Here is a 22,356-nt window from a genome sequence, read left to right as displayed (position 1 = left end):
ATGATCTAGTGCAGCACAACAGTACTTCACCAGTTTCTATACAAGGAAAACACAACTGTAATTATTATTTTGTATCTTGCAGTAAGATTCTTGGATTTATGAAGATGAAAGAACTTCCAATCACTGAGGCAGTATTCAGTAGCCTTGTGACAGGCCATGCAAGAGCTGGGTAACAATATACCAATGTTGTTTGTTTGTTTTTAAATCTTCCTCTGCTTACTCTGTACATTGATAATTAGCTGATTCAACTGCATAAATCACATCCATGTACTACAAAATGGTTGGCAACTACAATAATTGTGAATTACTGCATATAAAGACTCTATTTATTCTGAAAATAGAAATATATTCTGGTATTATCGGACACTGGGAGTGATAAAAGGAAGCCCATTTACCACTACGTCCAGTAAGCTTAATTTTAAGACAGATATTGTATTTCAGTTATTGGAATGAGAAGTAGTTGGCTGAACTTCAAAAATTTCTCTTCCGTTGAAGTAAAATGAACTGTCCTAAATTAAGTGAATAATGTCAATGCATTAGTCAATATGTTTTCTCTTTAACTGTATTTGTATTTATGTCTTAGACATTTACAGCTGTTATTAACTTAATACCGAGAAGTAAAACGTTAGTTTTCAGTCTAGATTTTGCCATGTGCTTTATCTAAAATATTGAAAAAAAACCAAAATTATGGTTAATGTTATATTGGATGATTGTAATTAAATCCATTGATTTTTTTTTTTAAACATCTGCAGAGATATGGAGAATGCAGAAAATATCCTTTCAGTGATGAGGGATGCAGGAATTGAACCTGGTCCAGACACCTACTTAGCATTACTGAATGCATATGCCGAGAAGGGTGACGTTAACAACATTAAACAGGTATTAATATTTCATGCATAGGTAAAGCTTTTCCTAAAACTGTTTGTTTAAAAGGGATTGCATGATCTGTTTAATATTTACTGATTTATTTGATACTGAAATTCCCTTTTTTTCCTCACACACAAAAATATACCAGTTGGTCTCTCTCAAATAATTCCCTAGTGGTCAGCAGTAATTAAGGAGAATTTTTTTTTCAACTAAATAATTGTGTATTTCATTAATTGAAACCTGTCTTGCTAGTATTATAAATTTTATAAAACTCTATTTTATCTTTTGATAGGTGCCTTTCATTTTATATGTAGAAATGGTGAATAATGCTTGCTGATTCATTCAGTCTCATCATAAATGTAACTTTTTGAAAGTCAGATGAAAAGAGTATTGCACAGTATTTTATTTTCATCAATGGAAAGAGAACTTTTTTAGGGCCTGATCTTGCTCCCAGTGAAGTCAGTGAGTTTTTGCCATAAGATCCTAATTTTTGTAAGAGCTCCTTGGATTTAAACTTACGTGCCCAGAAAGAGCCCCAATCGTTTCAGTAGAGGTTACATCCTGGTGCAGGGGTCCACTGACATGGAGCTCCTTTGCAAAATTGGAGGCTTCACTATCTGCTTATGTCATAAGGTCAATAAATAAATAAATACTCCCTTGTGTAGGAGAAGGGGAGTAAGGATACTTACTGTAAGGCTAGGGATTTGCTGTCAGGGAAAATGGAGGGGACTCAAGTTGGGGTGGGGACTGTAGGGAGGAGAGTTTAATTTGTTTAACTTAAACCACAGAAACAAAACTCATCTCACTCCCACCCCCCAAACAATCAAACAAATGTAACTAATAAGATACATCTTATCACTTTGGGCCAGATTTTGCAGTCCATTTTCCTGTAGTATTTTATGTCGCAAGTTTGAAATTAATGGCAATACTCACAGCATAAGAGATTACTGAGCAGGAAGAAAGGGTGTCAGAATCTGATCATTGTATATTGTATCACTCTCTCTTTCCCCCCTTTCCCTCATATGTCTCTTTAGAATTTAAGCTCTATGGACCAGAAACGGCATCTGTGCTTGTTTTGGGGAAATATGTAGCAAATTTGAGTGCTACTTCAGTGTAAATACTTTTTGGGTTTTTTAATGTACTGTGTTTGAGTCAGAGTGTAGACTTTTCATTAACATTACACTTATTCTCTGGTTTGTGGCTTTTACTTACAGATCCTGGAAAAGGTTGAGAAGATGGAAGGCTATTTTATGGACAGGGATTTGATGCAGGTTATTTTTAGCCTTGCTAAGGCTGGATATCCTCAGTATGTCCAAGACATTTTGTCACACATGAGATATGAAAGGGGATATATTCCAGGTAGTGCTTTTAGTCATGTGTCCAAAATCAGGTTACTGTAGCTGTACTTTTGAAATAGTACTGTTACTCAAAGTTAAGAAGGAATGCATTTTCAGTTGGTTGCAATGAAGGAAAAAGATTTGTCACTTAGTGTGATATTGTGTATAAGGCTTTGTGAAATCCTACTGGGGCAAAATAATGCTTTATATTAATTTTGTTTTCTAAAGATAGCAGATGTGGATTAGTCTGGGTCACATTTTAAACCTAAGGGTTTTCAGAATTTAAAAACAGATGTAAGCATTTTTGATAATTTTTTTTTGTATTTGCATCACCACAAACTTCTAAAGTTTATTATTTTGCCCTTCAATCCATGATAAGCTCGCATTTTTCTTAAAGAAAAATTTTTTTTGTGTCATTTCGGTTGTGACAGGTATGCATGAATACAGTGAAGAGAGGTTACAAACACTGAATATAACTTTCTGTAACAATGGTTAGAGGCAATTTTGAATCCTGATATGTTACACCTACTTGACAGTACTTCTACATATACTTCAGTAGCCTTTCTCAAAGATTTGTCTTTCAGTTGTAGTATTTGGGATGTTTCTGGACCACTATGAAGATGATACTTCTAAAATATTTGGCATGGGTCTTTCAGTAGTAAAGGAGATGCTTGTAGCACTGCATAACCTATTCAAATAAAAAGTTTCAAATCTGAGTTCTGTAGCAGTTAGTCCCACAAACAAATTATGTTATAAGATACTTGTAAAACAATTTCTGCTTTCTTTCCATAAATACAAAGTCAGGGACCATGCTAATTTAATTTGTAATTATTATTAAAATGTTTGGTGATTATTTCATTGGTAGTCTAATGTCAAAATAGTTTGTTCCAAACTCTTAATAAATATTGTCTTTGGTGTTTTAAATCTCTAGATGCAATGAACTTGTCTCTGAATTTGATAACTCAAGGTTTGGAAGATACAGCTTTCCAAGTTTTCAAATCATTTCCTACCTTACCATCTGAAAATCACAGTGAAAGCAGTATGGACTATGGTAGCTTCTTCTTACGACACTGTGTAACTACAGATAAGGTATGCAAGATGTTATCTTCTTACCAGACCTATAACTGTATGGTCGGTGAGATTAAGGGAGTTATGAAAATGTGGAAATCGTAGTTTTGTTCATGCACTTATAGTTAAAGAGTAAAGATGGAATGCATTAAGATAATCACTTTAATATTTCACCTACCAATTTACACAGTAAGTGGAATGTTTATGAGCAAAAATGCTTGTTGGTGTCTGTAATAACTACTTTATGGGTATAAGAAGGATCTTTTCTTTAATTGCTAGAAAGGAGTTCAGAAATTTAGAAGCTTTATGTGTTCATTACAATTTATTATTATAGAAATTAATTCTTAAATTTCTTTCCAGCCCTTGAGCAAGCTGAAACAGTTCTGTGATGAGTTAAAAGAAGCCAATATGCACTCAAGTCCCCTCCAGTTTACTTTGTATTGTGCGTTGGAGTCTAAAAAAGCAGGTACTTATTTATTTGCTTATTTTAAACATCAGTTTATTTATACTATTCTGTTATTGTCTTATTAATAGTCAATTGCCTTGTGGGTGTTTTCAGCTTTGGCAATTAACCTGATGAAGACAATGAAAGAGGATGGTTTGCCTCTCAGACCTCACTATTCCTGGCCACTGCTTGTTGGGTATCAGAAGGAGAAGAATGTTCAAGGTTAGCTTTCTGATGCATATTGCTGTTGACTTATTCATAACTGAATGTACAGATTGACATTTAAACCCTATTTAGAAATGTGCTTGAAGGTGAGTGGAGGCCTGGAGGTGTGAAGTTCTTGCTATCACAAACATATTTTTACAATTTTTTCAGAAGTGCTTTTCACTCATTTCCCATTTAATTGTAACACAGTCTTGTTAGTTTAAATAAAGAATTCAGTTTTTAATAGAAAGCAGAGTGAAAAACACTATTTGAATGGGATTTTTAACTCTTTGGATTCCTGGCTTCACAAAGGTTCTCTGCTGCTTTGTATCCCAAACAGTAGTTCTCTGATCTTTTACTCTTGGAGAGCCTTATTGAGACCTATGGAAGTAGGAAGCCTTTAAAAGTAAGGTTGTATGGTAATGACTCACTATAACTACTGAAAAGCTGAATCTTTCTTTTTGACCATTTTTTAAAATTTCTGTTCACTGATAAGTTAAATGTGAGCTAACTTACCATAATAAGAGAGGCAAGAAAACTTCCATTGCTGAATGAGTGATCATGACCTGACAGCATACTGATTGAAGGACAGAAATGTTCAATCTTTTGGATTCTTAAGTAGGCTTAAGCATTTAGCCCACTTTCCCCTGTTACACATGGGGATGTCTATAGGATATGAATAAGAATTGAACAAATATTACATTTTAGAGTACAGTATCTAATTCTTTGGTTTGCGTCATTGGTAATTCAGAAAGAGTGGTCTCATAAAAAGATGCTTTTAACAGAAGTACTTCCCCCTTGGGAAACAAAAAACTGTCTTTTTCATCTTATCTCACAGTATAATGTGCTTTAGAATGAGATGCAGAGTTGTTAGTGTGACATTGGGTGACAAACAAAATGCACAAACAAAAAAAAAGTGCTTTTAGCAGACTGTTCATATTGCAATTTTATTTTAAATATACAGTCACATTCCAGTTTGGAAGAAATGTTGAAACAAGTATTCCCTAATTGTTTCTGGCTATAAAAGTGTCTCAATCCTTTTTAGAAAAGCCTTTATGAAAACAATATTCAGTTTTTATTAACTCTTTAGCTCCGTGCTGATGCTAGAACACATGGCAGGTTGCACTCCGACACACTCTTTCTGAATACTGGAAAGTTTTCACGATCACATATGAACTCTTGAAACTTACTAAACAGGGCAGGGCTACGATATGATTCTAGTTACTCCTGCTCTGAACTGTCATCCATACTTGTGTACATGCATATTTTGATCAGTTAATACTGCTGTGTTGCTTTATCAAAACTTGGCTCTACCTACACAATAGCAAAATATGCTCTAAGTGTGCTATATTGCAAAGGCTCCTGCATATTTCTAGAGCTGAAAAAGGTTGTTGTACCTAATTGTTGTGAGAAGAGTAACTTTTGTGATCTGAGCTGTCTTGACTTAATTTGAAATTGTAGCGTCTTCAAAAACGTGCAATACTTTTACTTGGCTGTCAGTAAGAACTGATAGTAAGCATCAGAATGAGGTCATGTCTTTTCTGCCCACAAAGACATCAGAGGGTAACTTCTTGTTGGTCCTGTGGTAATACTGTGCATTCACAAAGTTATTTTGTGAACCCAGATTAGCATCTGGTCCTTCACAGTTATGAGTTGTTAAGTTTAGTGTGAAGATTCCTGGTGTGTGTGTACTTATAACAGGCAATATGTGAGCAAACTCACAACTCTTAAAGTTAAACTTCAAATTAAAGGAAGATTTTTGAGCGCTCCCTTCGGCACTGAATTATCAATATAAATATGTTAGCTATAGATAGGTGGAATAAATGTTCTTGCCCTTTGCCATGTAAAATCTCCCCTGCATTCAGATTTTGGGGGGGGGGAATGCAAGAGAGATGCAACATTATATTAGCTTGGTTTTTTAGATGTGAGGAAAAATAATATATGGATATTCATTTGTGATAGACGATAGGGAAAGTAGTGCTGAAAAGAACCTAAAGATGACAGTGAATAGTAAATTTAGCTGAGTTTTCAATGTTTCCTAGTAGTAAAAATTTATCAGGATGTATCAAATAAAGGTGGATATAGATAGAGTACAACATCTCATACCAGAGTGGAGACAATGGTTCCATTCTCCACAGTAGTCAGATGTGGCATACCACATACGCTTCTGGGCAGCTATCTCCATACCAGAAAAGTATTGACAAATTTAACAGAATTTGGGGAAGAGGCAAAACATATTGAGAAGTTGAAAGGATGGACTTTGAGGGAGATTAAAGGTTAAATAACAACATGGAAGAGAAAGAGGTGGGTGAGTATTATAACTGCCTATTTGAAGGGTGTAAATGCCAAAGGGGGAAAGGAATTATGTAGGGTGGCCCAAGGGGTTATAACTAGTCGAAGGGAAATAAAAAATGAACATTGGGGAGAACAACTTATTGCTGACATTAAATATTCTACGGACTAGTCTTCCAAAGAAAGTGAGGAATGCCCCATTGTTTGAGTCATATAAAACTAGAGTGGACAAATGGTTGAATATGCTGCAGACAACTGTCTGGATTACAAGAGTGAGTAGCAGATTTCCACAATTTCATTAACTATGCCCATTACAAATTAGACACGTTTTTATTTTGTGTGCTGATAAAGCTAAAAGCAAGTTCAAGCTTTTTATTTTAATATTTTCCTATAGTGAAATAAATGCAAAGTTACCCTTTTTCAAGAAGAGGGCATGCTGCAAGGATTGAGGAAAAAACAAGACGTAGGAGGACTGCAAATATAAAGAGCATTGGGACACGTTGTGTCAATAGACCATACAATAAAATATCTTTGAAAGTGGAGGACGGTTTGGGGTAATGTTTTGCTTACATCAAAAGTTGTATAGCCGTGTTAGGTTTTTGCTTAGCATCATTTAGCCACTTTCTTGAAGCTTATTTTTAAAAATACTTAGCTGTGCTTTTTATTTTCGCTTTTTATAGAGCGCTTCAGTACCACATCAACAGTTACTTACAAAATACAGTATGCAAGGTTCCCTTTGCTAGTAGAGAATATTTTCAGTTTTCACATTGACCCAGTATAAAAAGGCTCAATAAATGAGCTAAATACAAGATAATTTTTTGGTTCCCTTGAGGTGGGTAATGGTGTTCCCCAGGAAAAGTTGAAAATACTAATTTAAAATATTTGTCAGAATTTTGTCTTTAAGGTATATTATTCCACTCGAAATTTTTTTTGAGTGCACCTTTAAATTCAATTTTTGACTGTACATTTAGCAGCATTACACCATTCTCCTGAATATGACCTCAAGTTTCAAAATGAAAACTCCATTATTTGATATCTGAGCTAAATAAACACTTTAATCCATTTTCAGCTGCCCGTACTTGTGCAGAATTGTACCTAACTCAATAAGAAGTTTGATTGATTTCAGTGGGGCTACTTGAGGAATAAGGTACTGCTCAGTGTGAGAATAAGTGGTAGAATCTGTCCCTTAGTAGAAGAAGAGCTGGAGTCAGCCAGATGTGGGGAGGAGAACAGAAGCTGTGGCTCTTTCCACTCCCTCTCCATCCTCTCAGGCTTTTACTAGCTCAGTCATATGAATTAGGGCAGCGGTTCTCAGACTTTTGTACTGGAGACCCCTTTTACATAGCAAGCCTCTGAGTGCAACCCCCCCTTATACATTAAAAACACTTCTTAATATATTTAACACCAATATAAATGCTGGAGGCAAAGCAGGGTTTGGGGTGGAGGTTGACAGCTCACAACCCCCCCATGTAATAACCTCGTGACCCCCTGAGGGGTCCTGACCCCCCAATTTCAGAACCCCTGAATTAGGGAGAGAGCTGAAGCTGGACATCCAGTGTCTGAACCCAGGAGCTTAAGGGCCCTATAAGATCAGGCATAGAAATGGTCAGAGGTGTCTTACAGGTCTCAGCTATGTGGGACCAAAGAACAATTTTGTCTAGGGGGTATGTTTTTTTTTTTTAAAAAAGGGGAGGGTATTTAAAACTTGTTTTAGACATAACTTTCACTGTTGCAGAATCTCCATTTAGGACACAGGGTTATTTCTTCAGTAGGTGCTGCCATTTTAACACCGTTTCCAAGAGGGTTTGATTCTCCAAAGTAGTGCTTGGATTACCGATATGTGCTACATACCGATATGTGCTATTACCGATATGTGGGGGGAAGCGGCGCACTTTCGGAATAGTGTAAAGCAGCAAGTCCTAAACTTAATAGAGAGAGCTTTTTTTAATGGATTAAAAACTGGTTCAGTGAATCTTCTACGGCAGATTGTCCATATGTTGATTAGTTTCCTGTTTAACATTAATACTTAATAAAAATAATGTTTTATTATTTATTATGATTTCCCCCTTACACTCCCCAGTAATTAGAAATAATGGTTAGGATATATTTTGAAGTGTGCTGGAATTTTTGTTTAATAACATTCATCCTGCTTCGCTTGGGACAGTTAAAACCCACCAGACTTCTGCTGAAGAATGAGACTTGCCAGGATTAAGTCTGATTGACTTCTATGCATTGTTTGTACACAATATATTATGAAGATTATATATATAAATTGTGTCTCAAGGTCTGTTTATGGACCAGTCCTGAGGCAAGGGAGTGGAATGGTCTAGCATGCTTTTGGGCACATCAAAATAATTAACAGAAATATCAATAACTTGCTATATTTCACTGAGTTTGATTGCATTGTAAATGTGCATTCTGTCTTAAATAAAACATGCATTCAAATTTGTTGTATTTTAAATACATTAATTTTAAATTAGAACATCAGCCTATTTTGAATAGTGAAATTATATTTAAAATCTCAATTGAATATTTTTTTTAAAAAAACCATGCTCACTTTTTATTTTCTGAGCTTCAAGAAACCTCATTCTTCAACTACTTATGCAAGTGCTTAACTATGAGCATGTGAGCTACTCACATGTTTAAAGTTAAGTGAGTGTGTACTTTTTTGAGGATTGGGGATTAAAAACCATTACTAAAAAGGATTACTAAAAATGAAAGATCTTTAAATTAATTTGCTGATCACTTTATAGGCTGTCTGACTTTTGCATTTTTCTCAATTTAGGAAGTTAAAACCAACTAACCTATTTTTCACTTGTATTTATAGTAAGTTTTTGGTAATTCATTTTGACATTCTCAGGAATATCAAAAATAGTAAGAGGAATCTTACATAGTAAAGGGATTTTTTTTTTTTAAAAAAAAAAAGGTGTTTGGGGAATTTAGCAAAATGAAGACATTTTCTTGGCTTTTTTTTTTTTTTTAACTAGGTTCTTATAGCTTAAATTTGGGCAAAATTTGACATGACATCATCCTTCTAAATGTTTTTTGCATGGTCTCTTAACAAAAGTTATCCATTTAAGAAACTCAGTCAGAAAACTAAGAGCATAATGATTTCTTAATTAACAAATGTTGCTTACACATGATATGTAAAATACTGATACACAAGTATCTTTATGAAGAACATGTTCACTGTAAAAGAGTTCATTTGGGACAACGCAATAAAATGACTTTTTTGTATTAGCCAGTTTCCATCTTACTAAACACACATCGTTGCACTGTGTATGTCTTGACTTTTGTCTGGTTTTATGCCCATTGGTTAGGTTTGAGAGATAAAAGGCTGAACAGCCCTGATATCCTTGTGGTGTCCAAAGAAATTTTAAAGGCAGCCATAAGATGCAGATATGCTGGTCTTAATATATATTCTTTTGATTTACACATTTTAAAGTGTTATGTGAGATGACGGTATCTTGTAACTTCATATTGAGAAAACATTAATATACTAATTAATAAAGCTGTTTGTCATGGAACAAAACTTAAACACATATAAAACTGTGGACTTCTTTTGTGATGATAAATTAGTGGTTTTCTGGTTTTTGCTGTGCAGATATTGACTTGACTGTGAAAGCTTTTAAAGAAAACCAAAAGAAAATGAATAACCTTCATTTTCAGAAAAAAGGGGAAGATGAGGCATATTTTGGATTTTTAAAAACTGGGGCAGGGAGGGGGAAGTGGGAGAACTTCATGAAAGTTAGTGTTAATACCACTAATAGTGACCAAACATAGGGCAACAGATACTGTGGAAGCTTTCTCACACCTTTGCCAGTTAACCTTAATCTTTATCTGCAGCACCCTATTCTAATACTTACGCTTCCTCGTCTCTGCTCAAGAATTGTGCCAAACTGAGTGGTGGTTTTGTGACAGATGTCTACTAGGGATTTGGGAGAGCCCAATAAACTAATCCCCTCTGACCTAAGTAAGAATTTGAACCCAAGTCTCCTGCAGCTGGAGCTACATACCACACTGAATTATGTACTCTCTGTTGAAAACCGCTATTTCTTGTAATATTGACTTGAACTCTTACAATGGAACAGTCTTTCTGAAAAGTAACATTAGCTGGGCTCTATATTAACGTTTTCTACATCTTGCAAACATAAAATAGAAAGTTGGTGTCAAGATCTGAAAGGTATCAAGCAGGATTTACTGTAATTAATTTTTTGTTCATAATTTTGCAGATTCTCAGCCAAAATCAGACAGGGTTTTGTTTAAGGCAGACTTGAGCAGATGATGCGACTTTAATTTAGTGTGACTTGCCTGCATGTATTTTTAAGTGCTCAAAGGGAATTCACATTTGATTATTTGCACCATAGTGCACTGCATAAAATATTCATGGAAGTGTCACTTTTCCATAGGTGGCACTCCGGGGCAAAGACAGGGACTTTGGGAAACTTTACATTTTTAAAGTAACAAATACGAGAGGCAAGTTAAAAAAAAAACGTATGCTACTTGCAGCATCTGACAAATCATTTTTGCCAGCAAAAATTCCAATACCTGTATAGCTTGTGACATGAGTGGAGAGTTAGCTAACTAGGCCTGATATAATGAAACTCAGGAAGTTCTTGCAAATTTGAAAGAAAAGCCATTAAAGCATTGGAATGCCCTTGTTAGAATAAAGCTGTGTTTGCTAAAAATTTCAAAATTCAATGGCATAATATCAGTTTTTATTATTATTAATGTTTGTATAATACCAGCAGTATTTCTTTCTCTCTAGGAAAAAACAAACAAACAAAAAAACAGCTGATGTATTGGTGTAATAGCTGTGTGGTCAATTTTAAGAAAATGTTTAATGTTTCTTAAAATTTACTTTTTACTGTATGTAGCTTGTGTTGGTATTGATATATTTTCAAATAAATGTCTACGCTGAAAATTTAGGACTTGATCTTGTGAGGTGCTGAGAGCCTCATGCAAGTGCAGAGCGATTTCAGTGGGTTTTGAGGGAACTTGGCACCTTGTACATGGATAATGGGACCAATTTTGCAAACTAGGCCAAGGCACCCATTTTGCACATGTAAATATTTATTCAATCTTGTGCAAGGTTAGATGCCTGTTTTGAAAGCCTGGACCTTAGCAGTAGAGTGGGGGGGCGGGGGGGGGCGAGGACCAATGCTAAGTGTGTTTCTTAATACACGTTGATCACAAATGTCTTGAAGCTGGCTATATGCATTTATTTATGCGGGTCAAATTAGTTTCTATATTCAGCACATCAGATATATGGACATCTTCAATGTACAGTCTTAAAATTTGTATAATGAAGTAAAAATAATAAATTTAGACACAATTCTGGGCTGGCATCTCATCTCTAGGTATAGGTGCTAGTTCTTTAATTACAATCCCAATGCAGTATTTCATCTTCACTAAGCCAAAAATATGCTTTTCTGAAACCACAGACGCAGGATGAACGAAGAGTTTTCAGTCTTTGTTAGTTTACTGTGGAAGAAGATAAAGAATGGTTTATCTATTTTTGATTTCAGAATTAAGAACTTGATTATTGAAATGAAAAAAAAAATGCCCAGCTTCTATGCAGCAGGAACTAGAGAGGGGAAGAAATGTTCTGAATAAGCATGGAGATTAATGTTTATATCTTTCCTTTTATAAAAGAATTGAGCTTTTAGTTATCTGAAATTGTTCAGCATTCTGTACGCTTTGTAATATTGCTTCCTTAGGTACTATTGAGGTCCTTAAAGCAATGCATGAGCTGGGAGTGGAACCTGATGTGGAAACGTACACAAACTATGTTTTGACAAATTTTGATGACATTCAGACTTTTCGTGCTCTGCTACAGGTGAGTTTAAATGAATAATTTTTTTATGTATTGCCATATTATGGCCCGATTCTGCAGCTGCTGTGTGTGTAAGACTCTCATTGACTCTGGGGCATGGTGTTCTGGGGCATGCAGTTGCCACACAAACAAGCTCATTAATTGTTCTATGGACTATTTTTTGAAAGTTATTTTCTATTGTTTGCCCACCTTTTCCCCTCCCCGTTCACCAAAGAGGATCTTAAAATCGCCATACCATGTGATGTTTTTCAGTAATGCATTTTTCCATTTCTTGAAATAAAAGACTTTAAGTAATACCATGTAGCTGATTCAGTAGCTTTATTTTACTGTTTTCCAGTTATGCAAAAATCTCGGGTTCTAGTTCTTTTTCCCAGTAATTTTCTTTCCTACTGGTGGTGGTGCATGCTCGGCCTTTGTAGAGGGGTTGTACCTTTAGGGGTCAAGAGTGGCTCCTCTGGCCAGCTAATTAGTAGCACCGGTGGGCTTTTGTAAGCTTGTCATTCAGTCCTCTTGACAAGTAGAATTGTGTCAACAATTTGGGGCTCCAGAGTATTTGTAGAAAGGGGACATTGTTCAGCAGAGACATGGGGAGGACAGTGTTTAAAAATATTGCTGAGTATCAGGATTTTGTGTGTGTAGTGTAATGCTTTTTATCCATAGGAAAATGGCTGTCCATTTGAAACTGAAGGACTCTCTGTAGCGGAATTAAGACATGAAGCAATTTATGGAACATTGCAAAACGTTTTATCATTATGTAAGTATCTTCAATGTGTTTAGCAGATGTCTTTTTAACAGAGGCAGATATGGAGTACTTAAGTTGATGTGTATTTGTAAATATTCAGACATGGATTTTAAGGGTGATATAGATAGTGATTGGGGTTATTATGAAGTTTGTTCCGTATGGAGGAATTGTGGCATTTGTGGAAAGGATCTCAAGGATATCTTCTGAAGCTGCCAGTTTTTGGCAATGGGTTTTTACATTTGTTATAAACTGCTTTTTTTAATATGAACATGCCTCATGGACTTTGCATACATTTTTTTTATTCCTTCATATTACATTTATTAAAAAAAATATTAACGTGGTACAAAAATGGCAAAGTGATATTTAGGTTAATTTTAGGTCCTCCATAAGTCTCTTTTTGTCAATAGGAGCTGCAAGTGTACAACTAATGGGATAAGCAGGCCCTAGGTTTACAGTACTGCAAGTTAAGTTTTTTAAGGACCTGATTTTTGTCAGAAGACTTTGCAGTACTCAACAGGCCCTAATCCTGCAAAGATTCTCACACGCTCTCGCTCTTTCTCTCTCTCTTTATTAAATTAAAATCAGTGGCATGTGCTTAAATCTTCTCAGGATTGGCACCCAGATAGTTTTCTTTAGTTTGTCTAGCATAATTAAATATTTCACTAAAAACAGTTTTTTATTTAATCTAAGGTTTAGTACATTACTTAAAAGGGACGCAAGTAGGACAGAAATTTCTGATATGTTTTTAATTCAAATGGCAAATTTTAAAGCAAACATCCTCTGCAGTTTGCCTATACCCTGCAGCATTGTGCAACTATATGAAAACTTGAAAGTAAAATTCACTAGAAACTTAGGAGAAATAAAAATGGAACACAGTAGTCTGTTTTCATTGTCTAATGTAAAAAACCCATAAATAACAAAAACTGTAAATCAAAGACATAAAACGTTCAGGTTTCAAATCTAATTTGGTATTAATTATGTTTTTGACCAGTATCCTTGAAAAATTAAAGTTCAACACTGTTTTGTTTAACTTTATTTAATGTGTAATGCTTATATAGTTGCACCGTTGCTGACCTGATTATTTATGGTGGTACTTTAATATATGTACGTAATTATCTCATAAACAATTACTAATGCTCTAAAATTCACTCTGAATTCTGCCATCTTTTGTTTCTGTTACCCCAGTCAGTAACACCATGAAAATATAATACTTTCAGACAACAGAGTAGTAGTTAGAGCACTAGAGCACAGTAGCTAGAGCACGGTAGCTCTGCTAGAAATGAAACATTTTGTAAGGTTTCTGTTACTTGAAGAAGCAAAACTAAGTGTCCTTTATTTTTTTTTACTTTGGCTAGAGTGATCAGCTTTTGGTATAGCCAGTAACAGTGGCTTTGTATTGTCACTCTTGATGTAGTCTTACATAGGAGATTATTTAGCCAGAGACAAATACATTATATGAGCAAATATCTTTTGTAGTAGTACTCCATATAATAAGGTTTGTAATTGAAGAAAGCATGCAAATGTTTACCTTACAAACATTAATTTAAAAGCAAATTACTTTTGTAAAATTAATGCTGGTCCAGTGTTCACTAATGTCAGTTAATCTCGTCAGCACCCAAAAAATAATAAGGCACAGACAGTAAACAATATAAACTTGTTAATGCAGTTGTATAGGGAAAAAACTTTAAGATTGTCTCACCAGTGTAGTCAGTGGAGGTGAAGCATTAATGTTGGCTGCTATCAGGGTCTATTGATTCTGCTTCTTATCCCCTATAATGTATAGATTTCTGTTACTGACAAGATGAAAACTGTGAAGCATCAGTTGAGGAATCTGGGCTCATAAGGCAGCAGAGATGAGAGCTATTTTCCCCTTTATCATGCCATTCCATTCCACTTCATTGTCAGCTTCTTTTGATTTTCTCAGACTTGTTTGTTGCTAAGGAAACCGGGTTGCCGATTGTCAGCAGCAGCTGAGCATACTGAGGTGTTTTATGCTAGTCTTTTTATGAGTAGAAAGTTTAATATGCCATTGGAAAAATGTTTTGCTTGGGGATTTTGTAAAATCAACTGTAAAGGTTATCTTAAAAGCTAAACAAACATTTCAGATTTTGGATATTGTGTGTGTGTAATAATTTCTGCTCAGATCAGCATTCCTGTTTTCACATCTTCTACCTACCTATATCATATAGCCCTCCTAATGGTGGTTACCCTAGCCCTCATTGAACAGTTGTGATGCATTCAGCCTTTGCATGGGGTTAATTTCATTATAACGTCAACCATACACCATTTGAACAGGTTATTAAAAAAAGGCATATAAAACAGCATGTTTTGGAAAACAGGACTTGCTTCATATGAAGTCTAAATGCATCATTGCGGTTCAGTGATTGCAGGGGTGTTATGCTGGAGTGGGAACCAGCATTCTGGAAAGATTGAAATATAGGATTGCTCAGCTAAGGACTCAAAAAACAAGGGGTTATGAGGAATACATTAGAATTGTAAATGAGCTTTAAGGGATACCTAATTTCACAGTTTTCCTTGAGTTTTTCACCCCATATTGATAAAAGTAACAACACTTAAGATTGCTATAGCTGAATGTTATTAAAGCAAAAGTATTTTTCTATGTCACATTCTGTTGATTTATTTAGTTAATTGGATGGCACTTGAGAGATAATCAGTTTCACTGTTTTCCTGTATACTTATTTAGTTTCCCTTGTTTGTTGGTAATTTACTCAGGAACAATGGAAAGAGAAAAATTTTTAAAAACTAAGAAAATCTGATTGTAAAACCACCAAAATTTGGCAAGCATACTTTAGGACCTGAAACAATTTTTAACTTGTTTAAAATGTACTGACTTTCAAGCTGTTTCCCCTGAAGCTTATGTTCTCTTTTGTGACGAATGCCACAATCCTAAACTTTTTAAGCAGTTTTTTAATTTGTTGCATTTTTTAGGAAGAGTGCTAACTTCTATAACGCTTGGGCGTATCTCCCCTATATTATCTTGTGTACAGGACTAACATGTAAATTGTTAGCATTAATGAGATTTAACTGAGTTGAAATCTCACGGTCACTTATGGAAGAGTAGACCCCTTTTAAAAGATGGCAAATTCAAACAGAAATAATACCTTTTTCACATAAGATGTAATGAGACCACAGAACTCATTGCGCCAGGATACCGATGAGTCTGAAAACTTAACAAGATTCAAAAGGATGTTTATGGATAACAAGAATATCCAAAGTTGACAGATAACGGCCATAAGAAGAAAAAAATTGGATGGGGTCTTAAACATAATGCTTTTCAGGACTGAGGCCTTGTCTACACGACAGAAGTTTGTCAACACAAGTTATGCTGACAATCTAAAACAGTATAATGACATTGTGCATGTTCACACTACGCTGCTTGTGTTGGCAGAGCGTATTCACACTTGGTACTCTAGCATTGACAGTGAGAGCAGTGCACTGTGGGTAGCTATCCCACTGTGCTACTCATGGGGGTGGGCTCACCATCCCATGATGCAGTTCTTTCTGTCCCAGCATTCCATGGGCTTCCGACTGCTTTTCATGGCATTTTTCAACAGTCTCTGTTTACTGTGCGTCCACCATCTCTGTCTGAAAGGATGGATCCTACGCTGCTCTCTACTGCTGTGGTCACTGTTATACACATCTCGCGGATGGTCATGCTGTATATCATGAGCTCCCAATCTGAACAGGAATCAGAGTTGCCTGACCTGCTGTGTGCAGTGGAAAGAAACAACACCAGATTTCTTTTGGCATTCACTGAGCAGCTGAACATGGTGGAACATCACTTTTGGGTTCAGGGAACAAGCACTTAATGATGGGATTGCCTCGTTGTGCAGTCCTGGGATGATGAGCGGTGGCTGCAGAACTTTCAGATGAGGAAAGCCACCTTCCTGGAACTGTGTGCGGAGCTCGCCCCCAGCACTGTCGGTGCAATGACATCAAAATGAGAATTGTGCTCTCTGTGGAGAAGCGTGTGGCAATCACTGTGTGGAAGCTGGTGACTCCAGACTGCTACTGGTCGGTCGCGAATCAGTTTGGAGTCAGGAAGTCGACCATTGTGGGTTATGGTCATGCAAGTTTGCAGGGCCATTAATCGCATCCTGCTACGAAGGACTGAGAGTCTTGGCAATGTGCGTGAAATAGTGGATGGCTTTGTGGCAGTAGGATTTCATAACTACGGAGGGGTGATAGATGGCACTCATATTCCAATTTTGGCCCTGGATCGTCTTGTGACGGAGTACATCAATAGAAAGGGGTACTTCTCTAAGATATTGCAGGTGCTTGTGGAGCACGATGTGGTTTGGGAAGTTGCATGACACATGCATCTTCAGGAACACTGGCCAGTACAGAAAGCCCCAAGCAGAGACTTTGTTTCCAGACCAGAAGATTCCAGTGTGGGATGTTGCAATGCCCATAGTGATCCCTGGAGATCCAGCATTCCCCTTACTCCCATGGCTCATGAAGCCTTACACAGGAAATCTGGACAGCAGCAAGGAGCACTTCAACAATAGGCTGAGCAAGTGCAGAATGACCGTGGAATGTGCCTTTGGCAAATTAAAAGCATGCTGGTGCAGCCTTTATTGCATGTTAGATGTAAATGAGGAAAACATTCATAGTCATAGCAGCCTGCTGCACGCTCCATAATCTTTGTGAGGCTAAGGGTGAAAAGTTTCCCCACGGTGGACCATGGAGGTGGATCACCTGGCTGCAGAATTTGAGCAGCCAAATACCAGGGCTGTTAGAGGGGCACAACAAGGGGCTATTTGAATCATGGCGGTTTTGAGGCAACATTTTGATAATGAGCACCAGTAATATGTTTTTCTATACAGCACTCTGCCATGCTTTAACTTGCCACTTTGCATGAAAATTGTGATGATTCCTGACCGGGATTTGTAGTCGTCAAATGATCAAACTGCCACCATGTATTACTAACAGCAGCAACCACCACGTGTAGGAGACAAATAAAGACTGGTTACCTTTCAGAGATTTTGTTTTTGTTAAATACCAATTAACAATACACACAAAAGGCTTGATGGGAAAGGAGATAAGAGTGCAGGGCAGTGTAGGCTGTCATAGCTGTGTGTAAGTTCAGCTATCATTTTGGAAGCTGTCAGAAGGGGTGGAGTGAACTGGGTACTGAGATGTTCCGAAGAGTTGCAAGGAATATGTGGGTGGAGTTTTGGGAGGGCATGGAAAGCAGTTCTGTATTGGCTGTAGGGAGGGAGTTGGCGGGGGGAGGAAGCACGCATGTGTTCTGCCTGGAGCATGAGTAGGGACTTCAACATCTTTGTTTGCTCCTCCATCGCTTTTATCATCCGTTCCTGGCCCTTTACAATGTGCTTCTCACGCTCCTTTCTGTCCTGCCTTTCAATTTTAAAATTTTCCTTCAGGATCTCTCTGCTCCCTGCCTTTTTTTTTTTTTTTTTTCAGCCTCTGAGGATTGGAGAACCTCTCAGAACATGTTCTCCTTGCTCCACTATAGTCTCTTCCTTATCTGCCTACTGCAGGATTCTTACTATCGTAGTACAGTGGTTCTCAAACTTTTGTACTGGTGGCCTCTTTCACATAGGAGTGCGACCCCGCCCCCCAAATTAAAAACACTTTTTAATTTATTTAACACCATTATCAATGCTGGAGGCAAAGCGGGGTTTAGGGTGAAAGCTGACAGCTCGCAACCCCATCCCTGTAATAACCTCGCGACCCCCAGTTTGAGAACACCTGATCTCGTACTTGCCACTGCCAGGGACAGGATACTGGGCTAGATCGACCTTGCTTTTGGATTAAGTGTGTGGGAATTACTGTTTCTAATGGTGAGTTACAAAGATGATTAATATTTACTAGATAAGGAACAAATGTTACTTCCATTAGGTCCTATTCTAGTTGAGCAGATAACTTTTTTTTAAAAGAATAAATATTTAGAAGAATATCTATCTTTACAGTGTCTTCACCAAGTATGCCGTCTGTGGATTTGTTTCATTTTAAAGGCGGTCTCATTTTGGGCTTTAAAAGGTAAGTTTTCATAAAGTAAACTCTCCCCCACCCCCCGTAACTGGTCTAATCTCCCCTCCCGCACCCCACCCTTATGTAATTTTCCCCTGTGGTTAAGTCTGAAAACTTAAACTTAATAAAAATTGGTTTCCATCAACAGATCAAAAAGTCCAGAGCACTCCTGCCTCTCTCTCTACACCTACCTCCTTCAAAGTGACTAGATTGCTGTAACCCCCCACAGTCCCCAGCCTAGTAGCAATAACACTAGCTGTATGATGCTGGAAGGTGTAAAATTGACCTGAGACCATGACCAGGGCTATTTTATTTCTAGTCACTTTTTTGCATTTCTGCTGGTACTGTAATAGAAAATATAGGTGTGTAGGAGCAAAGGAAGGTTTACAGCCCTTTGTATCATTTACCTACTCTGGTGGGAGGAAGTCATGAGTTTTAAACTTGATGAAATTATGGCTTAATGTAATAGAAGAAAATTACTTATTTCTTTTCAAACTATTCAGAAAGTGAGCTAAAAATGCTAGGTGTCATCTTGTGTGCTATATTCGTGTCTGTGATTATTGAAGGCAGAACTGTTTGGCTGCTAGCCACAGTCATTTAGCTGGGAGGCAGCATTATCCAGTGGAGCACTGGAATGGGAGAAAGGAGACCAGGGTTCTTTTCCCAGTTCTTCCTTTGACTTACTGTGTGACTGCACAAGTCACTTATCCTCTGTGTGCCTTGTTCTCCCTCTCTGTAGTATGAGGATAATTATATTTGCTACATTAGTAAAATACTCTTAATTCTAGAAACTAAAAGCAGAATATGAGTGCTAAGTATTTATATGGTGTGCTGTAGAAATAAAATACTAGTTTTTGGTGTTCCTTCTCTTTTTTTTTTTTTTTTCCCAAGCAACTGTTTCAGGAAATGTTCTGTTGCTTTATTTTGTTCTGTCTTTGTACTCTGTGTTGGAAATAAGAAATTGCTTCAAAATCTTCAGATTTTATTTGAATTGAAGAGGAGGTTTGGTTCTTTGGGCTGGGTCAAGGACAAATTCATCCAATGGTAGATTGAACCATAGCTGGGTTTCTGGTTAGGTACCATTTGAGATGGAGCATGGAGCAAATGCTTTGTAAAAGGAGGCTTGATGTCTCAAAATAGGAGCTGTGTTATATGTTTGTGGTGTTGGGGTTTTTTTTGGGGGGGGGGTGGAAGGGGTTGTCTGTCTTTTGAGACTGATATCTCAAGTTCAGGGGATCTGTTGCTTTTGTAAAAAGGCACCTAATCTCAAAATTGTGAGCAAACCTCTCCAAGTGTAAGACCTGGCTTTTGTGAAGGAAAGAATTCACTTCTAGTGGCCACTTACCCCTTCCTGAGAACCTGCTGCTTTGAAGGCAGTGACCATCAGCCTCATCACAAAATCTCTTGTGAAATAAGCTAGTAGTGTACTCCATCTCCTGTAGTATTGTAGTATTACCTTAAAAAGAAAAGGAGGACGTGTGGCACCTTAGAGACTAACAAATTTATTAGAGCACAAGCTTTCGTGAGCTACAGCTCACTAAGATGTAGCTCACGAAACCTTATGCTTTAATAAATTCGTTAGTCTCTAAGGTACCACAAGTACTCCTTTTCTCTTTACGGATATAGACCAGCACAGCTGCTACTCTGAAACCTGTAGTATTACCTTATCATTTATCTTAATTGTTCTCCAGTGTCTGTCCATTTGTAAGCTTTTTGAGTCAGGAATTTTGTGTTTGTAAAGCACTATGTAAATGATAATCCCAATAAATTACAGCAGAACCCTGTTTGTCTGATCTAATTGGGACTGGGGCCAGATCAGATCAGTAAAAATCTGGATAATGGGAAAGGGCAATGCTGCAATGCCATCTAGTGGCCACAGAAGAGATCACTGGCTTTTGGCCCTGGAGTCCTGGTTGTGCCTTTAATGTAGAGAGCTGGATAGCGGAGGGTCAGATAAATGGGGTTCTACTGTACTTTAAAATTTGTAATGTCAGAGCTTATATAGTGAAGACTTACAAGCACTGATGTGAGCTAGGTACGTTCTACTAAAGTGCCCCATACATACATGCATGCATGAAACACCATTACTATTCTGCTATGCTAGTCCTGGGGGTCTCCTGCTCCTGGACTGCCGCTCTTGGAAAAATGTGTGGAAACCTATTCATGTGGACAACCTTATGACGTTAGCCAAATTTGAACTCCTTCTCAAAACTTGAATATCTAATGTAACAAATTTTAAAACGCTATTACACCGAATACTGTATTCATGTTCAGAACCTGCTCTCTCTTTTTCTCCAAGAACCTTTTGCCAGTCTGTTCCCTATGCTAAACACGAGGCGAGCCCATCTCCAAGCAAACGACTCATTTTCCTATCCAGTTATCTCAACTACAACTTATATTTCTTAGTTGCTCTTACTTCCTTCCCCAGTTCCATCCTGACCTGCTGATGCTGATTCCTTGGTCAAGAGTTAGCATCATGGGGAAGTGGGTCACATTAATAGTACTGTCCGCGGGAAGAGGGAGGGTTCCTGGCATAACCAGTCTGGACAAGCTGCACACTAGTCTTGCTCTCCTCAAAACCTTATCCCTTATGTCCCCTGGCAATTAATCAGTTCCCTAATATCAAGCTGAGAGTTAATCAACTGTGCCACTTGGTCCCAGTATGGCTCTAAGTAATGGCTTCAAAATATTTTTGGTGTCCAGATATTTTAGTATGTTTTTAAAATAATATTTGGAAACAAAATATACTTCTAGCCATATTCTTAGAGTAATCTCACCGAATTATACTAAGGCTTGTGATAAGAGACTTTTTTTTAAAAAGCTGAACAGTACCACTTAAAGAAATAATTGTTGAAGCAGTGACAAGGACAGTTAGTTGAGCACATCTGAAAGCTTTCTGTGCCCTGGAGGTTCCCATAGCTCTTGAACACTGGCAGTTCAATCCATAGTAGTGAAGGTAGTTCATGCTGAGGCATACTGCCATCATTTATTACCTGCATCCATATATTTTAGTCCTTTTTTGTAAAAGGGGTCTCTAGCATCTGACTGCACACAGCCTTCCTCACCTCACAGGTGTCTTTGCCAAGGGGCGCTACTCTCCTCATGAGAGATGGAGCTTCTTGGGGGGAAAAGAGAATGGAGGTTCTGAACACGAATACTGTTTTCAGTGTAAGAGTGTTTTAAAGTTCGTTATATTAGAAGATATTCAGCTTTTGAGAAGGCATTCAAACATAACCTATTAGAGTTAAAGTGATACGGTTTTTGCCCTTACCTTGATTTTGGGCCACTGTTTAACCCTCCTGTATAACATGAATCCCACCTTCACCACCAAACAGATGTTCATATTGTACAGCAAATACTGCACTTAGCTGTTTGATTGTAAGTGGCAAGCAACTGGTTCTAAAATTTCATTTTAGTTTTCCATAATCAATTATCAGAGACTATCAATGATAGGAGACTTTGGGAGACTCAGAGGACACCTCTGCAATGTTCCAGGTGTTCCAGAGTCCAAAGCTTGTCTCTTGTGATAGCACATTGCTATTCACTG

The 22,356-nt window shown here is 37.2% G+C and overlaps 1 protein-coding gene across 4 annotated transcripts in view; it reads left to right on the top strand.

The window, feature by feature from the left end:
* LRPPRC (leucine rich pentatricopeptide repeat containing) overlaps positions 1-22,356 on the top strand; it is a 168,736-nt gene that overhangs the window by 28,160 nt on the left and 118,220 nt on the right. For 3 of the 4 annotated variants that reach the window (XM_073339083.2, XM_073339085.2, XM_078852287.1), the window contains 9 exons: positions 83-169; positions 753-879; positions 2,082-2,226; positions 3,136-3,293; positions 3,633-3,738; positions 3,832-3,939; positions 11,934-12,052; positions 12,710-12,803; positions 18,749-18,818. In XM_073339083.2, coding sequence (XP_073195184.2) covers positions 83-169; positions 753-879; positions 2,082-2,226; positions 3,136-3,293; positions 3,633-3,738; positions 3,832-3,939; positions 11,934-12,052; positions 12,710-12,803; positions 18,749-18,818 — 1,014 coding nt within the window. The remainder of the gene's footprint in view (positions 1-82; positions 170-752; positions 880-2,081; positions 2,227-3,135; positions 3,294-3,632; positions 3,739-3,831; positions 3,940-11,933; positions 12,053-12,709; positions 12,804-18,748; positions 18,819-22,356) is intronic. The other variant, XM_073339084.2, reaches the window with a different exon arrangement.

This window comes from Lepidochelys kempii, chromosome 3 (genome assembly GCF_965140285.1).
Source record: "Lepidochelys kempii isolate rLepKem1 chromosome 3, rLepKem1.hap1, whole genome shotgun sequence".
Taxonomy (NCBI): Eukaryota; Metazoa; Chordata; order Testudines; family Cheloniidae; genus Lepidochelys; species Lepidochelys kempii.
The sequence above is the reverse complement of the archived record's forward strand: the minus strand, read 5'-3'. Positions and strand labels throughout refer to the sequence as shown.